Source organism: Alternaria incomplexa (assembly GCF_024043165.1).
Source record: "Alternaria incomplexa strain BMP 0042 chromosome Unknown scaffold_1, whole genome shotgun sequence".
NCBI classification, from domain to species: Eukaryota; Fungi; Ascomycota; class Dothideomycetes; order Pleosporales; family Pleosporaceae; genus Alternaria; species Alternaria incomplexa.
In genome coordinates, this window is record NW_026249850.1 from 1,446,514 (window position 1) to 1,469,557 (window position 23,044).

Here is a 23,044-nt window from a genome sequence, read left to right on the forward strand (position 1 = left end):
GCGGATGAAGGGTATTATCAGCTCTTGAATAGAGTCGAGAAGCTATTCGTACCGTCAGTAGGTGACTCTATACCGTGGGATAGATTCTTGTCTGGATGGGAGAGATGAGGCACGATGGGAGTTCAGGAACATGTCGGAACAATCGGAATGCCCTTCCGAGTCACTTACGTCTTTGACTTCCTCGGCGCGATGGAGGGTTTCTCCCTGTTGTGGGGATGACATTGCGAGAAGCGTGTGTACGGATTATATTACGGTAATACAGGAAACTTTCATGGGGCCTTGAGTGCTCGTACTTCAAGGAGTGATGAGTGTAGAAGAAGTCACAAACACAAACAAAGGTGGCCGAGTAGTCGGCGTTAGCGCCGAACAATTAGCAATGACGAACATGGAGTCATCGATTCTTTCTGCTCGGGGTACAAGCCACATTCCTAAAGCAAAACTGTTCTCATGCAAGTATGCCACTAAAAGGTATCTAGAGTCGTCGAATCAGAAAAATGCGTGACAGGCCCACCTAAGCCCTAAGCCCAGCTCGGAAAACGCCGTTAAACGATGCCTCATTCTCAGCGAACCGTGCTGACAAAAGAAATTCCTGTACATGATGTGTAATGTGACTATTATTGCGCAACAAGGCTCTTGGCCTTGCTGCTGCTTCCGCTGCTGACACTGCTGTTTGTCGTGTGACTCCCCTTCTTCGGCTTTTTGCCGTCCTTGGCTTGTGAGGCTTTCGCAGCGGCATGCTTCTGCCTTGCCAACTCGATAGCTGTCAGATGTCTTCCCACCCGATGGTTTTGCGGGGGTGTTGCGTCGCCGTTGGACTCGGGGAAGCTTTGGAAACCGTCATTGCCGGCGGTGTAGCGTGATTGTGTGACCCAGTCGCCGCGTTTGCGTTTGTAGAGATCCATGCGCCAATTTCGCCAGACCGCACGCCCGACAAAGGATTCGCGAAGCGAGTTCTCATTTTCGGCCAACTCTTCCGCGATGCGCTCGCGGATGAAAGCGAGGCCAGCTGTACCGTGCCAGATGGCGTCGATGACGTGGGATGCAGCAGGATCAAGTGCAAGTTCCCCAATCTTGCCATAGAACTGTTGTATCATTTTTCGTCGAAAGATGACGGAAGCGTTCTTCGACATTAGGGCAGCTTGAAGCGTCCGTGACGCTGTAGAGTCGCGAGCGAGCTGAACGGCGAGTTCAGGGGACAGGTTGGCCAGAGAGTCAAAGACAAGTTGGCCGAGGGGCCCATCCACGGTCATCATGGTTTGTGCCAAGAGTGACCCGTGAACCTTCTCGGGTGAGTGCTCGTGCTTAGCACGAGGCTTGCCGTCTTCCTCACTGAGCTTGAGAATGCGTGTGACTTCGAAGCCGTTGGAGCCGGCATATGCAGTCTCCAGCTGAGCCTTGATAGGCGAGCAGTCGATGTCACGCGCGACGCATCGCTCGATGAGTGTCTTGATAACTCCCGTCCGGCCACGTTCTACCAAGCTGGGGATCTGGTCCACTATTTGACGCATGGCTTCTTCTAGATCGTCCTTGCCGAGTCTTTCCATGATCTTTCCAACCACATAGGCCGCGATCTCATTGCGAGCTAGCGTACCCATACGTTCCTTGAAGAACTCTCCGTAAATGGACTTGAATACCTTTCCGGGCGCATTCTCGATGATGACTTCCAGTAGCCGGGAGCCAATGGTGTCGTACACAAGCCCGTTGATCAGGATGGCGCTTTCTGTTCCTTCCGCGATAGGATTATCTGGGAGAAGTCGGTGGATGATGGACTTTTCGTCCTTGGCGCGCGACTTGCCGAAGTGGGAGAGCTCCAGCTTGAGCAGCAGTTGTAGAGTGGGGCTGCCGAGTGGGTGTGTGGTTAGGGTACGGAGGTAGTGCGACTCAATGCCCGAAACACTCTCGCTGATGACCTTCTCCAGGGCCTCGGAAAAGCTTTCGGGGACGGCCCTTTCTTCGAGTAGACGTTCCTGCTCCTTCTCTGCGCCTGAGACGGTGACCTTTTCCTTCTTCTTGCTCTGCATAGCCGACTTGTTCTGTTTTTCCAGCGGGGCGCCTGATAGAATGACGAGGAGTACTCTCAGTACGTGCGATGCATACTTGTCGGTCATTAGGAAACCCATGTAGCCCTCCAGCTCGCCCAGCGTGTACAAGAACAAATTCTCCATGGAGACGAGGACTTGGTCGGGGTCTGACGACGGGGGTGTTGCAAGCTTCTCAGGTTTGGTAGCAGTCTCTTCGGTGACGATAGGCGCAGCTTGTATGAAGAGGGCTTCGCAGCAGTGGGACGCAAATCGGTTCTGGACCAGGTTGAGGAAGCTGCGACGGGTTAGCAAGTTGAATGGGGAAGGAGCGATTCAGTACGTACTTTCCGCTGAACTTCTGGAACAGGCCCTTGAGCTGGTCGGGCGAGGAAAGAAGGATCAGACGTTCGAGCAGGCGCGACGTCTGGCTGTTGGCGATTTTCAGTTCCTTCCCGTCGGCCTCTTTCCAGACGCTGGCGAGGAAGATGTCGCGGTCCTCGGAGCTCTCGAACTGGTTCAGCTCGAGCATCTCGTCGGCCTTTTTGAAGTACTCCTGCTCCTGCTCGTCGAGCATTCCGTAGAAGGGCGTGGCATCCGGGCGGGCGACGTCATGCTCGGAGACGTGGTGCGCAGGGTTTTCGGCTTCGAGCTGGTCGATGTCCTCTTTCTTGAAGCGCTTTGCACTCGCATCGTCGTCCTGGTCCCGCTTGCGCTTCTTCTGGTCGTCGCGGCGGCCGCGCTTCTTGTGTTCCTTGGGCATGGCGGCTGGCGATGACGGCAGCGGCGCAACACAAAAAGTTTCGCAACTTCGGCTATTGGGCGGGGAGAGGTCTGCAGTGCTCACGCAGCAGTGCCGGGCAGGACAGGCAGTAAATAGACAGCGGCGGAACAGAACCGCCTGGGCCTTCTTTACAGCGGTACAGAGGTTTGCAGGGCGTAGGTCACGGCAGTAGGTGGATTAAGGACGTTCTCCAATAGTGGCCTGACGCACGGTTGGATCTTGCTGGATCTGAGAATCGGCTGGGATGATCGATCGGTGGCGCAGGACGAGAATCGTGGGAGGGCGCACAGGCCGACCACCGAGGCTCCAGCTGCCAGGGCGGGCGCCGACGTCGCCACACCTAGGCAGCCCGTACCGACGCGAAGTGCCTAGGCGCACTCCAACGCCCACCACCGCCCGTTGATCGTACGAGATGGACGACAACCAGACTCGCGTCGCCGACTACCTCGACGACAAGCTCCAGAATGCCGCTGACCTCGACGGCCTCGACGCCCTATTGGCCACGCTGAAGTCGCAGCATGGGCTCCTCCGCCAGCAGCTCGACGACGCACAGCGCGACCTGCACACGGCCAAGGAGGCCTCGCATTCGCACCATGGCGACCTCACGCGCGCCGCCGACCGCTTCCACCACGAGCAGGCCGACATTGACCGCCGCCTGCTGGTCATCACCGCCTCCGAGACGAGCGACGAGGCCGTGCCCCGCTTCGAGCAGGTCCTCGACACGCTGCACCGCCTGGATGTCGCCAACGGATACGTGCAACTGCTGGCCGAAGTCGACGTTCTGAGGTAGGACAGCCCCCGTGTCCGATACGGCCTCAGTCAGCTGATTCCGCGCAGCAAGCAAGCCCAGGCGCAGCTCCAGACGTCCAATGAAGCCGCCCTCGCGCCCTACAAGCAGCTGCGCGCACTGCACACCCGCCTCGTCAACCTGCAAGACGACGCCGAGGGCGCCGCGCCCCAGCTGCTCCACCACGTCAACACCATCGCCCAAGCCCTGCGCACCAAGATCCTCGACGCCTTCGCCGCCGACCTCGACCGCATCCTCAAGAAGATACACTGGCCCACCCCCAAGGCCGCCATACCCAGCCCGCTGCAGGAGGAATGGGAGACGGCCATCGTGAAGCTGCTCGATCTGCAGCTGCCCGAACTGCAGGGCATGAGCTATGCCAGCGGGCCGGGCGACAAGGTCAAGCTCCCGCCCGTCCTCTTCCCCATCGAGGTGCTCGTGCAGCCGCTCGAGATGCGCTTCCGCTACCACTTCGACGGCGACAAGCCCACGAACCGCATTGATAGGCCAGAGTACTTTCTCTCCCACATTACCACGCTTTTGAACGACTACAGCGCATTCGTCAGTGACCATGTGCAACCTGTCCTGCTGCGTCACTTCCGCGGCACTGATCTTGCGCTTAACCCCGTCTACATCGATGCCATGTCCGCCTTCATAACCGCCCTACTGCCCATGCTGCGCTCCAAGATTGGCTCGCTACTGCCCCAGGTTGCGGGCCAGCCCCAGCTGCTCAGCCACCTCATGCACGAGATAATGAGCTTTGACACGACCATCAGAGACACCTGGGGATATGACGGCGGCTATGGCGTCGATGGATGGAAGGGCTTATCATGGGAATTCCTTGTTCAGGGCGACTGGTTTGGCCGATGGCTGCAGGTCGAAAAAGACTGTACGTTGGCCCGTTACCCAACGGATAAATGTCGGGTCGCTAACATCCGCAGTCGCTCTGTCTCGCTATCAGAACATCGTCGAGGCTCCAGACTTTGGTGATCTCGACTACGAGAGCGTCGATCCCAAAGCCACCAAGCCTACCAAGGGAGCGATCCGCGTGAACGACCTGCTCGAAACCATAACCGGCATGTCCTCGCCTACCCCTCCTTTCCAGATGCGTCGCTAATCAGCAATGCATTGCAGATCGATACAGACCCTTGACATCCTTCAGCCAGAAGCTCACCTTCCTGATAGACATACAGATTGCCATTTTCGACAAACTCCACGAAAGGCTGCAGAGCAATCTGGAAGCGTATCTGTCCATGACCACGTCACTGGGTCGCGCTATGGGCGGTGTGACCAAGGAGGAACAGGAGAAGCTGCTTGGCGTCGAGGGACTGGAGCGCCTTTGCAAGACGTATGGCAGTGCTGACTATCTCGAACGGGCCATGCGTGACTGGAGCGACGACGTGGTAGGCTCTCACTTGCATGATTCCTGTGTGACCCGAACTTCAGCTAACCCCTTTGTTCTGTAGTTCTTCCTCGATATCTGGGAAGGTCTACAAGATCGTGCTCGTGGCCAGACTAGCAATATTGGTACCATGAGCGTGGCCGACGTCGCGGAACGCACATCCAAGAACGTTGAAAGTGACGACGTCGATGGCGGTTCCCTCTTTGACGAGACGGCATCGTGGTACGCGCGCCTCCGTGAACGCAGTGAGAAGATTATCATCGACACACTCAACAGCAATGTGCGTGAGGCGCTGCGTCCATATCGGCACATGTACGTATCCAGATCTGGACCCCTGCCCTGTGGATCCAGATCCAAAACCCTATACTTCCTAATCCCACTTACTAAGATTTGCTTTTAGCAACCCGTGGGCAACTCTTAGCGGGCCTTCCGCTTCAGCCTCGACCGTCACAGAACTGTCACCAACTGCAGAAATCGACCCATTACTTACCTACCTACGTAGCACGCTAGCATTCCTTTCGCGAGCTCTAGCATCTGCGCCATTGCGGCGCATCACTCGGGCCGTCCTGACCACCATCTCGACAACGCTGTGGGAGAATGTGCTCAGCCGGTATCGATTCTCTACTCAGGGAGCTGCCCAGCTACACGCTGACCTCGCGGCCGTTTGCCGAGTCGTGGACAAGCACGTTGGTCCAGGAGTTGCCGAAGCGGGCTTAGCCAAATGTCTCGAAGGCGTCAAAATCGTCGGATTACCCGTAAAAGGCACTTCAGCCTCGCAAGTTGATACTGCAACGGGCCGGGATGACGACGGTGGCGAAGAAGACGAGGACTGGGACACGGGAGCTTGGGCCGCAGAAGACGGTGACGAGGTGCATGATGCTCCGCAAAAAGCAAATTCCACCCGTGACACAGCGTCTGGGGTTGAGGGAGGAGGGGAACTTGGGCTGTGGGAGGTGGAGAGGCGGCTTTTTGCGGATAATCAATCTGCGAGGGATGTGCTGGAGGACTTGGGATTGGAGCTCCTGAGTGAGACGGAGGCGCGGGCGTTGTTGAGACGGAGGGTTGAGCTGGCTGGATAGGTATGTGGGTTTGCGATTGAAAGTTTGAGGCGACGGGACTATCGGGAGGGTTGCGCATGCTGTGCGGGCATCCAATAGTTGAATCCCGGTCTGTCACGATGGCATTTGTGATGTTGAGCATGGCGATGCATGTGTCCGATGTAGGAATCTAAGACACTTCACACTTCATATTTACCCGACAGCGCAGACCTGTCTCACTTGACAACGCATGCTCATCGTCAAATAAACCTTGAATTTCATTCCTGGGTATCATATCCATCATATCTGCTCTGATCAATTTTCCCACAGCCATGCCTGCCCGCAATCATTACTCAGCTCGCCGTGCTGACCCGGAAAACCGTCATCTCCCCGCACTGCTCAAGCGGACCCGAGCAGTCGCAGCACCATCGCAAGAGTAGTCCCGCCTAGTTGGAATACTTGGGATTAACCTTCTTGCCAGTGACCTTCTCGTACGCCTTGCGCATGCCGTCGGTCTAGTTTTCACCTCGTTAGCTCTCACCCTCAACAAACTGCAACCAACACCTTGCGCACTACTGCTAATCACGAAGCAAATACAGTGGAGTGTCTGAACTTACAATCTTCTCGCTCATACCACGGTTCGCAGCAATCTTCTGACCCTGCGCGCCGCCGAACTTCTTGGCTCCGGCGTTGAAGGCCTTGTCGAGGTAATCTTGACCTCCAGCACCGGCACCACCACCATGGTTGGGGTTGTTCATATTTGCGGGTTGTGGAGGGTGTGGTAGACTTGTTGGGTATATGTGCGATGACGGGTGTGAGATGGAGTAGTATTGCGCGATGGACAGTTGATGGTGTAGTGGAGGATGAAGCAGAACGGTGAGGTGAGTAAACAGTCGAGTCGATCGCAAGGAAAAGGGCCGTGAGTCAATGCTCTTTTTATGCGCTTGTCCACGCTTCCCTCACCTGGACCCTTGTTCTGTGAAACCTTAACTCGCTATCACGCTCTTGCTGGGTACGCGGCCAATGAGGCGCGTAGGCTAATCACTCATATCGCACCGCCACGATTTGCAAGCTGAGGAAAGAGCATCTAGACCTCCGGCTTCATGACCGCGTGGTCTACTGCGCCTCTAGTGACGTTTGCTTTTCTGCTATGTCAGCTCACTATTGCGGTTTGCAGGTGTCGTGATGGGCTGGCTCAATAGGCGGTGTTGCGGCCATTCAATATTGTACCGGAGTAGGTTACAGGAGAATATGCATCGTGGTGCATCGCGTGCATTCTTAGCTCGATCGTGCAAAAAACTTGGCTTTTCGGGCCGCTGAAGCTTGGTTACGTAGAGCGTTCTCTGGAGAAGGGTAAAGCTTGTGGACAGACGGACGGGAGAGAGTAACCCGGTAGACAGACGGTTGAGAGCATGTATGTGATGGCACGCAGAAGGCGCGAGGGGCAGCGTGGGAGCGGTGTGACATGACGTCATGCATGTCAACCAAACTATGGTGCGCATGTGAAGACACGTCCAAGCTGTAATTCAAATCGTAAAGCTTCATTCAGGGTCGTAAGTATATATACAAAGCATGTTTAGTGTGCCGTTGCGACAGGCTGTTGTTGCACTCTCTGCTGCTCAAATGTCCTCTGATGTTCAAGTTCATGCTCCTGTGCCTGTTCGTCCAAACTGCGCGACCTCAACGGAACGATCGTTCCATTGATCCTCTCAATGTACGGCCGACACTTGTTCCACTTGTCATCCAACTTGTGCATCGTCTCTTTGAGTGTCGAGGTGCGTTTAGTTGGAGACTTTGTCGGGGACGTCCTTGCCGGTTGCTTTTTCGAACATGTTACGAGCGCCATCGGTCTGCGTGAACGTTAGTATATTGAGTTCATGCAACTTGAAAGCTAGCAAGGCCCAAACTTACAATCTTCTCATTAACACCCCGATTCTTCTGAGTATCCTGACCCGCGGCGCCGCCGAACTTCTTCTCTGCGGCGTCGAGACCCTTGTCGAGGTAGTCTTCGCGCTGCGCTTGGTTCTGCTGAACACCCGTCGTCGATGTGTCCTGGCTGGTGGGTCCTTGGGAAGCATTTCCTGGGATGGAGTTCATCTTGTCTTAACCTTGTGAGGTGCGGGAAGGCTAGATGTCTGGATGACGAGTATAAGCGGGAGACTGGTGCGATCCAGATTGGTAGTCTCACAGGTGCGGCTTGTACGGATCGTGGCGTAGACTTAGTGGTTTAAGGGTCGTAGTGATTACTGTAGCGTGTATTGAGGCTTGTAAAGGTGACGACGCCACGACCTTGGAAGGTAGGCAAGTCTTAAGTAGGTTCTCAGAATTCGCAAAGGAAGCCGCGGGGCATGATTATGGGAGTCGTCATGGAGAACCACAAGCCACATCATATCTGCATATCTGCCCTATCAGCAACTGAGCATCTTGAACGAGCATTATCAAACGATGCTGCATCCTAAACGGGTTGCCAAACTTCCAAAAACTTGGCTTTCGGGCACTTAAACTTGGCTTTGGCCCTGCTGCCGCGTGGGCTGCGGAGATAAAAGCCTTAACTGATCATGAACAATAATGCGTCCTATCAAACGATGCGGAGACGTTGCTTCTCCTACCATTTAATCACTGGCCGTGGAAGCGCGTTGTTCAAGCGCTGTTTGACGATCCACCACACCTATGACATCACACATCGTTGACTTCCAAGGGGATTTTACCCGGTATGACGCATCACTAGGTAGTTTGATCTGCGAATCTCGATGCTTCTGGATAATCTTTTTCCAAGCTTGGGACCGGAAAGCGGAACGCGAAATGTGGACCAGTTTTGCGTGTCGTGCATAATGCGGAGACGGTGGTGGAGCGAGCAGGCATAAGCGATTTATCGTGGAATTCTTTTCGTGGCAAGTAAGCCGCGATGCTCGTATGAGAGTGATGAAATTTTGCATCTGTCGTTACAGCATACCACATAGGTATAGTCATTGCGACTGAGTGGATATGGTAAAGAGCATCCAATGTTGTCGCTCGCGGCTTCCACATGCATGTGTTCAGCCTCATGCGTGCCTGCGCTAACCAGAAAAGCGCACACCACGTTTGCTCGTCTGCCTCGTCTGCTTTGGGACGCGTCTGCCTTGAGGCCATCTCTTGTGATGAGCTGATACCTAGGTAGTGACTCTCTCCCAAACGTCAGGCGTTCCGATCGCGTGCTTGAAACTCACCTTTACCTTTGACCTTTACTTGATAGCACCGTGATGGTGTCATGTATATTCACATATTCCCTCTTGGACTTGAAGCAGTACCACACTAGCAAACAACAAAACACGTCAAAGAACAATAGGTAAACGGTATTGTGCAGTTTCGTTCTACAAACAGGCTAGACTACCATCACCTAATCCATCACGGCCATCACGCCATCAACATCATGGTCATATCCTAGCAACGACCGTACCATCGTAAACACCTCTTCTCGTCCCCGATTACTCACCCCGAAACGCCATTGTAAAGATGAGTCCACGTCTAATGTGTACTACTCGATCCCAATGACAGAAAGAGAAGCCTGGGGTATCTCAAAAGGGTATAAAGCTACTTGAGCTCTGACGACTCGAAGGTCTTTTAAAGCAATCACACCTGCCCCAACGCCTGTGCTTAAACGCACTGTATAATGGACGAAGACGCTGTAACGCACGACAAAAAACAACAGAAAAGACATACAAGGAAGGAAAAGACGTGTGAACGAAGCAAAGCGACGTGGGATGGACGCATCAACCGAACTGCTTGATGAGGGAGTGCAGAAGATGGCAGAAGAGTCCGTGGAGGTCGACAAAGAAGTTCTCCTGACCGACGATCTCGACGAGGCTCTTTGCCTTCATCACATCGCGGGACACACGGGGAAAGCCATCTGGGTCGACCTTCTTTGCGGACAGGAAAGAGGACACAGGTGTGATGTTGCGGAAGTTGGGGGTGCTCGTCGTGGAGAAGGTCCGTTCTTTGTGCGGTGCAGAGAAGTTGGGTGGCATTGAAGAGGCGGAGGTTCCAAGAGGAGGTGTGTTTCCAGATATGGCGGTGGTGGGACGTGACAGGACCTGCGAAGCTGCACTCTCACGTTCAAGGACTCTGTCGGCCAGGGAGATGATCCGGTTGGCGATGCCCTCAAAGGCTTCGATGATCTTCACCATAGCCTTTGTGGCTCTCCGGTAATCGCGACCGGCCATGGCGATGAAGGCGTAGGTGCGCTTAGCTCCTCGCGAACGCGGATCCTGCAGACGGAAAACGTACGCGATGGTGTAGCCAGCGACTGAGTCTCCGAACATGATGGGCCCGGACGGCTTGCTGAGGGGAAGGACCTCGGTGGACAATGTACGGATGCAGGTGCGTCGCAAGAGCGAGTAGGTGCTGGGCGACTGCGGCTGACTGGTGGAGATGTAGTTCAATGTGTGGGTGTGTATGCCTCTCGACACGAGCATTGGTGAGGGAGGTATTGAGTCTGGGAAGGAGCCCGAGGCGCCGCTCTGGTAGGAAGTCGACTGCTCTGTGTCTGAGACATCGGACGAATCGGTGCTACTGAGGTCGTCCCGGGACACTGGTCGACGTACTGGGTAGTTCTGGGAGCTACGCAAGACCGGGCTGCCGTTTCTTCCACGCCCGTCTTTTGTGGGACTGCCAGGGGCGCCGTTGGGGATCTTGTCGCTGTACTTCTGGGGCACTACCATCTGGCAGTTCTCGCAGGCGTCCGAGTCGGAGTCGATGGTGCTGCTGGTTCTCCGTCCGCCAAAACTACTGCCGGAAGAGGAGGGAAAGCTTGGAAAGTATGGGTTGTGCGTGGGGGAGCGCGGGCTGTTGGGCGGCGACTCGAAGGGCGAGGTGAGCTGTGGCAGGCGCGCGTTAAGCTTGAGGGTGGTGGGCTGATCGTACAGGCCGTTGTAGGAGTAGGCCGAATGCGGCTCTTCGGAAGGCGGCGTCACACATGGGTTGCAGGAGCCGCAGGGCGAGGTCGAGGCCTGGGTGCAGATGATGGATGTCGGACCGTGGGTCTCGCAGAAGTGTGCGAGGGAGATCTGAGGTCGCGTTAGGCGGGTGACCGACGAGTGTAAGCGCGCGGGAACTTACCGTAAAGTCCATGGTTCCTGCTCTCTGTCTTATCTCTACCGTCTCATGGTGGTCGCTCTGGGTGGTGGTGGGTCGGGGTCGTGGCTCAGCTGACAATCGATAGCCCAGAGGGGAGTAGTTGCCGCGCTCGTCGGGACCGGGCTGCTCTGGTGTGGTGGTGGATGAGCTGTGAGTGGCAGGAGGCAGCTATCGCCAGGCACCGGTGCACAGGTTTCAGAAGACAAAGGGTGGCGAGGTCGCGTGTGAAGATGGCGCGGGTGGAGTGGCACTCGGATGGGGACCGTGGTGTTGGTCGCAAACGTTGGGCCGGGCTCGTAGGATTATATGGAACGGGCTTACAGCACAGCGCTAGGACTCGACTGGCACTCTGCACGGCATCGAAGGGGCATACTTAGGCCCTGGAGACACGCACGGCGCCGAGGACCTGGCGGATTTAGCTCACATCATGGCGAGGATTCCTGGGAGCAATTACGGGGGCAGCGGAGCATCTTTGCAAGAGCCGACGCTACTGCGGCCGGGGTGAATGCGGCCTGTTGTTGCGGTCAGTATCAGCAGCGCGCCATTGGCCGCCCAGCCACAGGCTCGTTACAGCACACACTTGACAGTTAGACGGCCTGCACGCCTGTGTGACACGGCCTGGGGGCAGCCGACGGCAGCGCGCACCCAGCACTGCTTCCAGCGGGCGTGCCTGGGTGAGTGCGCCGTGTGTGATGGAAGGATGCCGCCGTGTTACAGGCACACGAGCGACGGCCGCCCATGCATGCAGAGCGTCGCTCGAGTTGCATCGGCCACCAATGACGCAGCCCGCGCCCCGTGCATCGCCCTCCGGTCGCGCCTGCACGCTGAACCATGCGCCACTTCCCGATCCAGAGGGGATGCGACTGCCTCTTCCACTACCGATCAGCGCCCCCAACGTTCACCTTGTGCGCGTCGCGTTGCTTTTGTCGCTGCCCGTTGCACGTCATTCCCAATCTGCCACGGATGCAGCGCTCCCATGGACGCCCGCCAATCACACATCGCCTGAAACACGTACGGTACCTCTGTCATGCCCGCCTCAGACTCTGCGCCCTCCTGGCCCCGTCAATGGTGGGATGAGGTGGAGCGATACTTGCAGAATAATTGTCCGCCTCTCTATTGACGCGGGCGGCAAAGTCCGTCGAGTACCCCATTGGCCCTGGCCTCGCCTCTCAATCGGCCGACGCCAGACCAGACGAGCGCTCGTCGCTTTCCAGAAGACACGCACGGGCGCCTATGGAAGCCATGGAAGCTGCCAAGTGGGCCTCTCCAACGACGACCTGCCTGCTCGGCCTTTGCGCCAACCACTACAGGGTCTCGAGCCTCTGTCGTCTGATTCTGGCCCTCTTAACCGCCACTTACCCGGACGCTGGAAAATTGCAATGGAAAAAATCCGGGGACTGCAATATACACGTCTGCCGATGACGGCCCTCTGCCGACCCAAATAGGCATCCTATATGGCAGAATGCACTTCGACCGAGCGCTGAGCTGTACAGAGTCCAGAGCAGAGTGGGTATGCTTAACACCCTCCTGTTAAGGTCAAGCACAATAAACCGCCATGTCAAGCATTTTGCTAGAGCATACAGAAACTGGCCGCATGCAACACCTGCTCGCTCGGCTAGGTGACAGCTGCAGGGTCCGTAGTTGCCGTCGGCCTTCATGATCAGCTAGAAATCATAGCGCGCTACGCGACCGGACCAGTACGTAATATTTGCGGGCTCGTCGCCGTTGGTGGCATCGTGAAGCAGAAACTAAGCCAAGCCAGCAGGTACAAGCCTCAACAACCGCTGCAAAGCGGAAATTGCACGGCAATCGACATATGTCAATTCTTACAGAGGAAGGTGCAGAGTTTGGCCGCTACAATGTCTTCTCTTGGTACTGTACATGCTAACTCGCTATCATGGCTCGTGCTCATCATCCAACTCTCCTCCGTCAGCTGCCCGCCCTCGCAGGATGTCATACCCCATTACTTCGTTGATGAACTTCTTCGACATCTTCAGCTCCTCGTAGCGCATCCTTTCCTGTTCTGTAAAGTCTCTCGCCCCCGTCTCCATCATCTGGGCTATCAGTGGAGCCCAGACCTGATCAAGCTGTGTTATGCCAATCTGTGTACAAGGAATATCATCTAGTAACGCAGGTGAAACCACACCAGCATCCTTCCAGTGCTTTCTCCAGCATTTACTCGTATGCGGCGACATGTGAGCTCTATACGTTAGGAGATATCTTCGCCGCTCGCTATATACTGGGCAAGCGAGGAGCTTCGCAACTTGCCCAATGCCACCAAGTATGAGGAAGAAGGCCACATCCTCTGAACAGGCTGGCTGGTTTGAAAATCCCCGCAGGAACTTTTCCACTGCTCCAGCACGACTGCAAGGTCTCAGTTTTCTAAGCAGGACCTGCACAATGAAACAGTACATGTAGAAGTACTGAAGTCGAAGTGGTGCGTCCAGGTTCTTCAAGATCTTCCTTTCTTGGCTACTGATACCACCCGTCGTACGGACGTGATAGCCAATACGGGAGCGTGGTCGAATGTGGCCGAGATCTCTTTCCAGAAGTAGTCGTCGATGTTCATCTAGAAAGTAGCCTACCCCAAAGACCAGGGGCAGCATCCTCTCGTACACCGATGTCCACAGCTGCCTCTGTTCGGTTGGCTCCCCTACAAGGTGATTGGCAAGCTGACGTGTCAACCGGATGGACGCTATGTGTCGCCGTCTCATAGTGAGTAAGAATGGGAAGTCGATCGCGTCCGGTCTTGGAGCCGGATAAAGTTGTAGATGAAGATTGCCGAGCCGGTTCTTCACCCAGTAGCGCACAATCGCAGGTGCGTTCTCTGTCACGAGCATGTTGAGCACGCGGGACGTTCTCCTCAAAGCAAGCAGATCCGAGACGCACAGCTCGCGCAGCATGTAAATGTGGAGTTCATCTGGCAACCGAAACAATGCATCTAGAAACGGGCTGTGTTGCGATGATCAGTCGTGTTCCCCAGTGTGTGAAGTGGACACGGTACGTACCTCGAGGGGCTCGGCTCTAGCTCCTCGTCTGCACCACTCTTCCTCTTACTCCGTAGCGACGCAAGAAATCTACTCTGAAAGCCACCTGCCGCCCTGCCCAAACTCGATCTCTTCTTCGCGATCGCCTTGTCCCCCGTCACAGTCCCAGATCCCGATCGGTTCCTCACCCGCTCGGGCGCTGGGTGGCCTCTCTGAAACTTCTCCATGGCCATATGCGATCGGCCAATCCAGGCTAAACACAGCCTCGTGGAAGCGGCAGCGCTCAGCGCGCGTTTTCGTTGCGTTACGTCAACGTCTGAAACCTCATTATCGCAATAAAGACTGCAGCATCCTTTGGTAGCACAAAAAGTGTAGGCGAGAGACGTTGGGTAGGGAGGTGGAGTTGTCAGGAGCGAAACTGGACGGCCATGCGCATGATGAGATGCAGAACAGATTGGCCTTAGCTTTCCCAGCGTTCGGGCATCGGTAAACACGACAGGCATGGTACGAGGCCCGGTCCAAGCCACATGGCCACGAGGGACAAACTCTGAAACGCGGCGGATTTGCCGGACCGCTGATAAAGAAGCCAGTCAGAAAGGGCTGATTCTAGAAGGGCGACTCGCAGGCTAGCCATGATGACAGTTGCTTGACTCGCAACCACGATCATGGTTTGTGGGTGTATACTCAAGATTCGATCGTGCAGCCACTGCGCGATATTCTATGTCGTAGCGCTTGTGTTGCCGCTATGGATTAGTAGTCTACGATATAGTCTGCGCCATGCCGTCAGTGTGCATTCGCGACAGACCGCATCAACGTGGACAACAACCGTGCACAGCGCCCATCAAAACACCAGGCGAACCCTGCGACATCGACGAGTTGACACACTGACAGCTATGCGAACCATGTTGCATAGTCGGATGACTTTGGCTGCCTCGGGCATCAACGACTAGCTGCGTCTCCGCCTGAACCCTACATGGCAGCCGATGTAGGCAAATCGTAATACCGGCCGTACCTAGGTAAGCAGCGAGACCGCGGCGGCCTCTTATCTCACGATAACCATGAACATCCTCATAAACGTTATGAGTCCATGCAGTGGGTATATCTTGGTGTCAGCGATCTGATTTGGACATGTGGTAGGCCGGATACGATACCACCTGGGTACGTTAGGATGCCACTCTCATACCCCACATCATCAACGATGTGACCCACACTCAACAGCAGTATATCACCATACAGATATGCCATCTCGGGTAGTACCGACGCAAGAGACCTGATCCAGACTCTAGTTCTGCTACAACGGTGACTTTTCGCGTCCCTTGTTTGCGTTGATCGATACTTTTCTAGGTAGGTATTCATGTCGACAAACCGCAACCCGATGTTCTTCCAATAAAGTCTATCAAGTCTGCATACCCCTATATGCTCTGCATGCGTCCAAGGGGAGTCAGGCTCAACGGCGGTCGCTACGACAGATGCCATGTGGCCTGACAGCAGAAAATGCGGTAGCACAACAGCAGCCGCCGGGCCGTCGCCAAACTACCACGACAGCCCGAAGCGGGCACGACACGATCGAAATTCTTATACGCCCTTGACGACGCGAACTAGGCAAGACTTAGAACTTCAATCCCGAGTGTGGCTCCCAAGCTACCCCTCTAACCCCCACATGACCTATGTCAAGACGACCTCGCGTAGCAGCAAGAAATGCCTTCCTCCGATGATGCAAGACGCAGGAAGTAACGAGGCGACAGTACATGCATATGCATATGTAAACCCCCTTCATCCCGCACATCCGCAATGTCGTACGCCCATCTCCGACTCCCATCGTCCAAACGTACCTTGCATGCATCCGCGCCGCACGTGCAGTCTACCGCTCTCCCCGCATAGCACCTCCCCTGCCAAAGCAAAAGTCGCACTTCATCAACAGTCACACAACGTAAATCACCATGCGTTCCACAGCCTCGAACCGACCTGTCAAACCTCTAGTCTTGCATGCCGCACAAATAGCCAAAATGGTACCCGAAGGCTTCCCCGATCCCAGCACAGGAGGGAATGTGACGTGGAAAACGCTGGTTTCGAATGAGAAGACTGAGACGGATACGTTCACAGTCGGCGTCGCGAAATGTCCGCCTGGAAGGGTCGTGGCTTGTCCCGCATCTTCTTCTACGAGCGATTCTGGGATCCCAAGTCCATCTCTGCAGAATCCGGAGTCTTTGGGCGATGTGGGGTTTCTGAAGTTGCATCGCCATACTCACGCTGAGATATATCATGTTGTGTCTGGTACTGGGATGGTTTGTATTGAGGGGCAGGAGTACGAGGTTGAGAAGGGGTCGATGGTATTCATACCGGGGGATGCAGAGCATGGTATCTTCAATACGGGAAAAGCGGACTTGGTCTGGCTGTATGTATTTGCCGCGGATGGGTTTGAGGATATTGTTTATCGATTCAGTGAGCAGGGTGGGAGTGGGAAAGGTGGTAAGGTTTTGAAGGCGAAGCTGTAAAGAGATGAACATAGTGGCTATGCAAGACCGGAGGGTGGTCATCATTCTATCTGGAAACATGCACTTCCGCAGACTGCGCAATAAGCCAGCGCTATATCGCCCGTCAAACAACCACTGATTCATCAACTCCGCGCGTCGCCCGAGAGTGGCTAAGGAACTGAGACTACTTCTCAGTGGTCGGCGGAAGCTTCAACTCGGTCGTAATCACGACGGGTTCGACAGGGCCCTTCTTCTCTTCTTTGGTAGGCGGGTCATCTTTCTCGCCAACAAAGACACGCTGCTCCTCGTCGTTCTTCATGCTTTTCTTTCGGTCCTTCCCCTTCATCCGCGGCTGACTTCCGTTTCCGAATTGGCATGGTGGTGTCGCTTGCAGCCTCTGCTTGGTCGCCAGTAGTGGAGTCTTCTGGCTGTTTCGGAACCTCCTTATCTTCGCCTTGCACGCCGGTGCCAGTACCGTCACCGATATCGCCAGTAGCAGTATCTGTCGATTTAGAGCTGTTCTCTGCAGTTTCCACATCCTCCATCTGGTCCTCGCCCGCAGTAGACCTTCTCTCATTGCCTGACAGTTCGTCCTTAGACTTCTTCTTTGTTCCGGCCCACTTCTCGCCTTCGCCCATCTTGTCAAACACAGCCTTCATCTTCTCTTCAAGCCAGGACTTGATCTCAAACGCTGTATCTTCTACGGCTGGCCAGGAGTGACTCTTATACAGCATCACCCAGTCGTTTGACTTCGGATCAGGGTATACTATCAGCGCGCCCCTGTACTCCATACCATTTTGGCGGTCGGTCGGCGGGATGGATGAGGTGATGAAGTCATAGCGTTGCGCTTCGGGGAAGCGATGCGCGTAATATGCATTCGCGTTGGAGAGGATGCGCTTCTTTATATCGTTGAAGTCGAAGGTGTATTGGGGATTATAGCCCCTGGGCATTTCAGGGATGTCGCGCCTACTCATACGACGCTCGTTTCTGTTATTTGATGGTTCCTGAAGCCGTAGAAACTTACTCACCTTCATGTCTTGATGAGGGTGACGTTCGGAGTTCATGTTTTTTTGGAACGTGTAGCTGACTGTGAGTAATCAAGAACGTCGTTAGCCAACGGGGTAGGGAGAGCTGATAAGAGCTAATTGCAGCAGAGGTTTGCGTATACGTCGGAGCGCGGAAGGTTCAGGAAAAGGCAGGTGCATCCGGATGTTTGGTCCATCACGCGCATCGCGAGTTACGTGGAAAACCCAAATATGGCGAGAACCTTTCTTTCACTTTCACCAAGATACTTGCTTATTAGAGTGAGGATAAGAGAGGAGTGGCATTCCTTTGCGCGGCTTATACCTAGGTATGGTATTATCCCGAGATTGAGCGAATACCGCAATGCCGCCCACACATGATCCCGCTCCCACTCTGTTGGCAATGCCTCTTCCATGTTGTTGCATCGAGTTATTTTGGATGTTTACTCGCACTGTGAACCAGATTACGCCCCCAGTCTGGGAGTGGTTCTCCGCATACGATTACGTCACCGATTATCTGTTCGAGTAGCCACGGTGGATGGTGAAGTAGCTCGGGGAGCGACTGAAGGTGGCTGGTAGAAGGTGATGTTAGAAATGTTGCGTGAATGCTCGCCGTGGTGGTTGGATCGGATGTTTTATAGGCGACCAATGTGGGTCGGAAACCTTCTCAGGTGTCGAGATTGCAATATAGTTCATTGTTTGCCATGTATAACATGGCGTTACACACTCTATGGGCTCGTAAAAGCAGTCCGAGAGTGAAAGAATGACTAATCGGTGACATACTTTGAACAGGAACTGGAAAGCATCTTCACGACAACAGCATGAACAACAACATAATCTCAGTTATTCAGTTTGCTTTTCCAAATAAAATCTTCAGGTACATTCGAAAGGCTTGGCTACCCAGAATCTGACAGTGTAGCAGTATCTAAGATGCAATTCTGGGCTCTTCGACCGCGTGGTCGTTGCATGAAACTGACGTCAGTCGACCAGGACCTCATCAGCGACACCGTTCACTTTGAGACATCATCAGCGGCTCAAGGCCAACGGCTATATACCTAGGTCGGTTGTCGTGTGAGCAATAAGGAACTGAAGATAGCCTGGGTGCTAGCTGAGCGCAAGCCTGAAGCCGCCGGTGCACTGACCACCTCGTGCTCACATCTCGAGCATTGGGCGTCATCTCAGCTCACCTTCCTAATTCTATGCACTAGTATCTACGCATGGCCGTGACGAAAATTGTTCTCGTCTCAGTGCTACGCTTATTGGCATGCAATATCAAACAACAGCTCACCTACACCAGTATTTGATGCACCCATGGCTGCATGGGTATCCCGTGGCGCTAGGTGGACTCGAGGAAGGCTGAACCCCTACATGTAGGGTACATACATGTACGAATCGCGACTACCTCTGCATGCGATCACGTTGAATAATGCACAAAACAATGGTACCCCTAGGGACGAAGTGATACGGTGGATACCTGACGAATCTCTATTGCGATTAGAGCACCTACGACGGCTAGAAATTCGTCCGTACGCCATCTTGGTACGTACCCCGCGGGCTGCGCGCATTCTTTCACATCAGCCTTACCAACCAGGCCATCGGAAGGCATCGCATAGCCAGTCGAGATGCCTCGGCAAGATACCCTGCCAGCATTGCTTCCTTTTTGCGGGGAATATCCTCGTCGGACCGTCTTGCCAGTTACAGCCGAGATGACATTCCCGCTCCCATCTCACCGGGACACCGAACGACGTTTCAAAAAGTTTAATTCTACCTGTCAGACGTCAAAAATGTCTACAAGTGTGTACATACAAAATCCGCGAGATTCCCAGAGCGTAAGGCACGTGTATGAGTTCTAGCAGCTGTGCCACAGCTAGCCACGTATCGACCGTATCTCGCGCCAGGCCTCAGCGAGCGAATCAGTGACACCGCTAGTCGCCGAATGTTCCACCGCGATGACGCACTTATGTATTGCCTGGCGAAGCCACCGGCACGGCAGGCGAGCTTGACTCCGTTGACGATTACTACGCGGTGTACGTGGAGTCGTTTGCGTTAGGCTGAGGCGGGACGTGTCTGCGGCTTATGCGTGATCGCGACAGCATTACGAGATGCTGGCCGGGCTGGACTAGGGCAAATGACAGGATTATATATGGATGCTCGACCCGTGCCTAATGGATGGGCCTTCCTTGCACGTTTGTACGCGGCTGTATCTCCTCTACCGTCGTGAGTCCCAAGTAATCGGAATATACACCTGGGTAGCCCTCGTCGTTACTTCTCCGTTCATACTTTCATCCCGTCCGCCAATATGTTGCAACTTGCTGCAGCAGCAGCCTTAATAGGTGCAGCATATGCACAAAACTCCTCATTACCTACAGTCGATCTTGGCTACGAGATTTATCAGGCTTCTGGCTTCAATGTTCGTATACCATCATCAAATCCTCGATGTCACCTTCTTAATTGACACAATTAGGACACCGGCAACTTCTACAACTTTTCCAACATACGATATGCTGCACCGCCTGTCGGTGACTTGAGGTTTGCACCACCTCAGGCTCCAGCAGAAAACAGGTCATCTATCAACACCGGCGAGACATCGAGGTAAGCGCCACAGGAAACCGAAGTTCATACAATCATACTAACATCTACAGAATATGCCCTCAGGCAAATCCCGCTTGGTCTGCAGCCGCAGCACAGTCGTTGGCCAGATATGCGCTCGGCCTTCCTGCTTCGAACACAACTTATTCAGTAATGCCAGCAAATGCTACCAGTCCGGTCCCACAACCGGATCCCCGCGAGTCTGAAGATTGCTTATTTTTGGATGTTTTTGTTCCCGAGGATGTGCTTAGCAAAGCTGGGCAAGGCTACGGGGCCCCTGTTCTCGTATGGATCTACGGAGGCGGCTACACAGGAGGCGAAAAAAACAACAACCCTGCGGGTCTGCTCGCGGCCTCCGGCAACTCGTCCAATGGCGATGTTATCTACGTTGCGATGAATTATCGCCTTGGTGCTTTGGGCTGGACGGGTGGCCCTTCATACCAAGCAGAAGGAGGTGTATCCAACCTAGGTTTGTACGATCAGCGATTTGCGCTTGAGTGGGTCCAGGAGAATATTCATCTCTTTGGAGGTGATAAGAACCGAGTAAGTCAGAACTGGTCCATGCATCTATGATTTGTGCTGATTTGTGTCTACAGGTCACTGTATTTGGTGAGAGCGCTGGAGGTGGCTCGATCATGCATCAGATTACTGCATACGGTGGTGCTAATGGATCTGCTCCTTTCCAGCAAGCCGTACCCCAGAGCCCTGGATGGCAACCTACAACTTCTGTTGTCACTCAGGAAGATGTATACCAGAGGTTCCTCACTCTTACCAACACCACTTCCCTCGCAGAGTTGCGGGCTCTTTCATCTGAAGAGGTAATGCGTGCGAATGCTCAGCAGATCACCTATGATTCCCCATACGGTACATTCACTTACGGGCCGGTCGTGGATGGTCTTTTCGCTCCTCTTCAGCCAGCTCAGCTTTTGGCACAAGGTCGATTTGACAAGGACGTGCGCGTAATGGTCGGTCACAATGCGAATGAAGGAGCTCTCTTCACGCCCTTCTTCATTCCAAACGAGGCTGCATTGGAAGACCAGATCTCGTCCGCATTCGCCAACGCTCCAAAGTCCTCCCTCGATTATGTTACCAAGACTCTCTACCCCCCGGTGTTCGACGGGTCTCTACCATACACCAATAACTTCGAGCGCGGTAGCCTCATTGTCAGCGAGGGAGTCTTTACGTGCAACACCAACTACCTCTCCAGGGCTTACGGAAACAAGACATACTCCTATCTCTTCGCAGTTCCCCCGGCTATTCATGGCCAGGATATCCCGTACACGTACTTTGAGGGCGGTGCAGGTTCCACCGGGCTCCAAGGTGTTGCCAACACCACCATTGCCATCGCTCTGCAGGAGTTCATCACCAGCTTCGCTGAGAATGGTGTGCCAGATGCTACAGGCGTGAAGCAGTTCAACATGTACGGCCCAGATGCGTCCGTATTGGAGCTCAACGTGACGGGCATCGAGGATGTACGCGACAGCAACGCGAACGCTAGGTGTGCATGGTGGCAGAAGGCGCTTTACTAAGCCTGAGCTCGTGCAGTATAATACCAATTAGTACGGCAAAAGTAATCGTAATGAATGAACATCACGCACAACAGCATAATGCACATGTAAAAATTTGTGATGCCCCGGCATGCGAATTCCGTAAACGCGACGTTCCTCGCGCATGCATGGCAACACGCGGACCCACATCCGCGATTGGCTGATCATAACTACGTCATAGCACAGCAGCTCAGTCCACGTCCACACATCCTTTAAAGCTGTCTTCCGCACACACCCAAAGGAACCTTATCTAACAAACTATCGAACAACTCAATTGCCACCTCTCTCACCTCTACCAACAACTTCACCTCAAAACACCAACACTACATACAACACCATCAACATGTTCCGCCAACAGATCGCCCGCCAGGCCCGCCTCTTCAGCACCACACCCGTCGCGCGCAAGAGCCCCGTAGAAGCTATCAAGGACGCTGCCAAGGCTGTCGACAGGACAATCTCCGGTGCCGCTGTAAAGGGCATTGAGAAGGGAGGTACGTACACACTCCATCTCTCACACCTCCTACCTGCGTTACACTGCCTGATGCTCTCTGTTCTCAACAGCCGAGAATATGACGACATCGTACAGTGCGCACACCAGCTACGCTAGCACTATGAAGCAACACACGCTAACACTTTTTGAACAGAGGAAGTCGCTGGCGCCGTCAAAGAAGCCACCCCCGACACCACCGGCGAGGCCAAGGGCCAGGCAAAGGAGATGGCCGGCGAAGCTAAGGGCAAGGCTCAAGAGCTTAAGGGCGAGGCCAAGGGCAAGACCCAAGAGCTCAAGGGCGAGGCTAAGAGCAAGATGTAAAGACGTCAACGGACATCAGGGACGACACATAATGACTTCGAGGAGGCATGCTTCGTTGCTATAGCTGCACAGAGTAAGAAGACGCCTAATCGTCACGGCAGAATGAATGAAATAATGTTTCAATGACGACAATGTGGCTCTCATGGATGGTGATACGATATGTTTCTTCAGTTGAGGTTACGTTGCTGACGCTACTGGGTGAAGGACTGTCCTCGCCAACGTTGGTCTCGATACCTGTACCGCGCTTCCCTATTCCGCTGCCTTCCTCATCTTTCGGCTCGATTGCTTTTCGATAACGACTCTAGTCTACACACAACATACCACGGCCCATGTACCACCGCCTTGACGACCTCGGCGCATATTCAAGATACAACTCCTAGTAAGACGTTATACAACACTGGGTGCTCATCCTCGGTACGAGGTTAGCAATATGGTGCGTTGGAGGCAAAGCTCGCCCGTTGAGCTATTGGAGGC

General features: G+C 54.4%; 9 protein-coding genes across 9 annotated transcripts; 3 read left to right on the plus strand and 6 right to left on the minus strand.

The window, feature by feature from the left end:
- Positions 1–614: 614 nt before the first annotated feature.
- NOP9 (Nucleolar protein 9) lies at positions 615–2,781 on the minus strand (the record flags this gene model as incomplete). Its single annotated transcript, XM_051430117.1, has 2 exons — positions 615–2,316; positions 2,366–2,781. 2 exons carry the CDS (start codon positions 2,779–2,781, stop codon positions 615–617), a joined length of 2,118 nt encoding a protein of 705 aa, XP_051295604.1.
- Positions 2,782–3,214: 433 nt separating this feature from the next.
- J4E90_000522 (uncharacterized protein) lies at positions 3,215–6,070 on the plus strand (the record flags this gene model as incomplete). Its single annotated transcript, XM_051430118.1, has 6 exons — positions 3,215–3,588; positions 3,640–4,478; positions 4,531–4,665; positions 4,724–4,992; positions 5,056–5,303; positions 5,392–6,070. The coding sequence occupies 6 exons, from the start codon at positions 3,215–3,217 to the stop codon at positions 6,068–6,070; spliced, it is 2,544 nt and encodes an 847-aa protein (XP_051295605.1).
- A 404-nt stretch (positions 6,071–6,474) lies between these two features.
- J4E90_000523 (uncharacterized protein) lies at positions 6,475–6,786 on the minus strand (the record flags this gene model as incomplete). Its single annotated transcript, XM_051430119.1, has 2 exons — positions 6,475–6,543; positions 6,646–6,786. The coding sequence occupies 2 exons, from the start codon at positions 6,784–6,786 to the stop codon at positions 6,475–6,477; spliced, it is 210 nt and encodes a 69-aa protein (XP_051295606.1).
- A 1,023-nt stretch (positions 6,787–7,809) lies between these two features.
- J4E90_000524 (uncharacterized protein) lies at positions 7,810–8,125 on the minus strand (the record flags this gene model as incomplete). Its single annotated transcript, XM_051430120.1, has 2 exons — positions 7,810–7,878; positions 7,940–8,125. 2 exons carry the CDS (start codon positions 8,123–8,125, stop codon positions 7,810–7,812), a joined length of 255 nt encoding a protein of 84 aa, XP_051295607.1.
- Positions 8,126–9,777: 1,652 nt separating this feature from the next.
- On the minus strand, positions 9,778–11,134 carry J4E90_000525 (uncharacterized protein; the record flags this gene model as incomplete). The annotated part of the gene is made up of 2 exons (XM_051430121.1): positions 9,778–11,070; positions 11,123–11,134. The coding sequence occupies 2 exons, from the start codon at positions 11,132–11,134 to the stop codon at positions 9,778–9,780; spliced, it is 1,305 nt and encodes a 434-aa protein (XP_051295608.1).
- A 1,901-nt stretch (positions 11,135–13,035) lies between these two features.
- J4E90_000526 (uncharacterized protein) lies at positions 13,036–14,360 on the minus strand (the record flags this gene model as incomplete). Its single annotated transcript, XM_051430122.1, has 2 exons — positions 13,036–14,092; positions 14,149–14,360. 2 exons carry the CDS (start codon positions 14,358–14,360, stop codon positions 13,036–13,038), a joined length of 1,269 nt encoding a protein of 422 aa, XP_051295609.1.
- Positions 14,361–16,785: 2,425 nt separating this feature from the next.
- Positions 16,786–17,551, minus strand: J4E90_000527 (uncharacterized protein; the record flags this gene model as incomplete). Its single annotated transcript, XM_051430123.1, has 2 exons — positions 16,786–16,921; positions 16,959–17,551. The coding sequence occupies 2 exons, from the start codon at positions 17,549–17,551 to the stop codon at positions 16,786–16,788; spliced, it is 729 nt and encodes a 242-aa protein (XP_051295610.1).
- Positions 17,552–19,922: 2,371 nt separating this feature from the next.
- On the plus strand, positions 19,923–21,741 carry J4E90_000528 (uncharacterized protein; the record flags this gene model as incomplete). Its single annotated transcript, XM_051430124.1, has 4 exons — positions 19,923–20,033; positions 20,088–20,215; positions 20,266–20,755; positions 20,809–21,741. 4 exons carry the CDS (start codon positions 19,923–19,925, stop codon positions 21,739–21,741), a joined length of 1,662 nt encoding a protein of 553 aa, XP_051295611.1.
- Positions 21,742–22,102: 361 nt separating this feature from the next.
- J4E90_000529 (uncharacterized protein) lies at positions 22,103–22,570 on the plus strand (the record flags this gene model as incomplete). Its single annotated transcript, XM_051430125.1, has 2 exons — positions 22,103–22,250; positions 22,404–22,570. 2 exons carry the CDS (start codon positions 22,103–22,105, stop codon positions 22,568–22,570), a joined length of 315 nt encoding a protein of 104 aa, XP_051295612.1.
- Between the last annotated feature and the right edge of the window lie 474 nt (positions 22,571–23,044).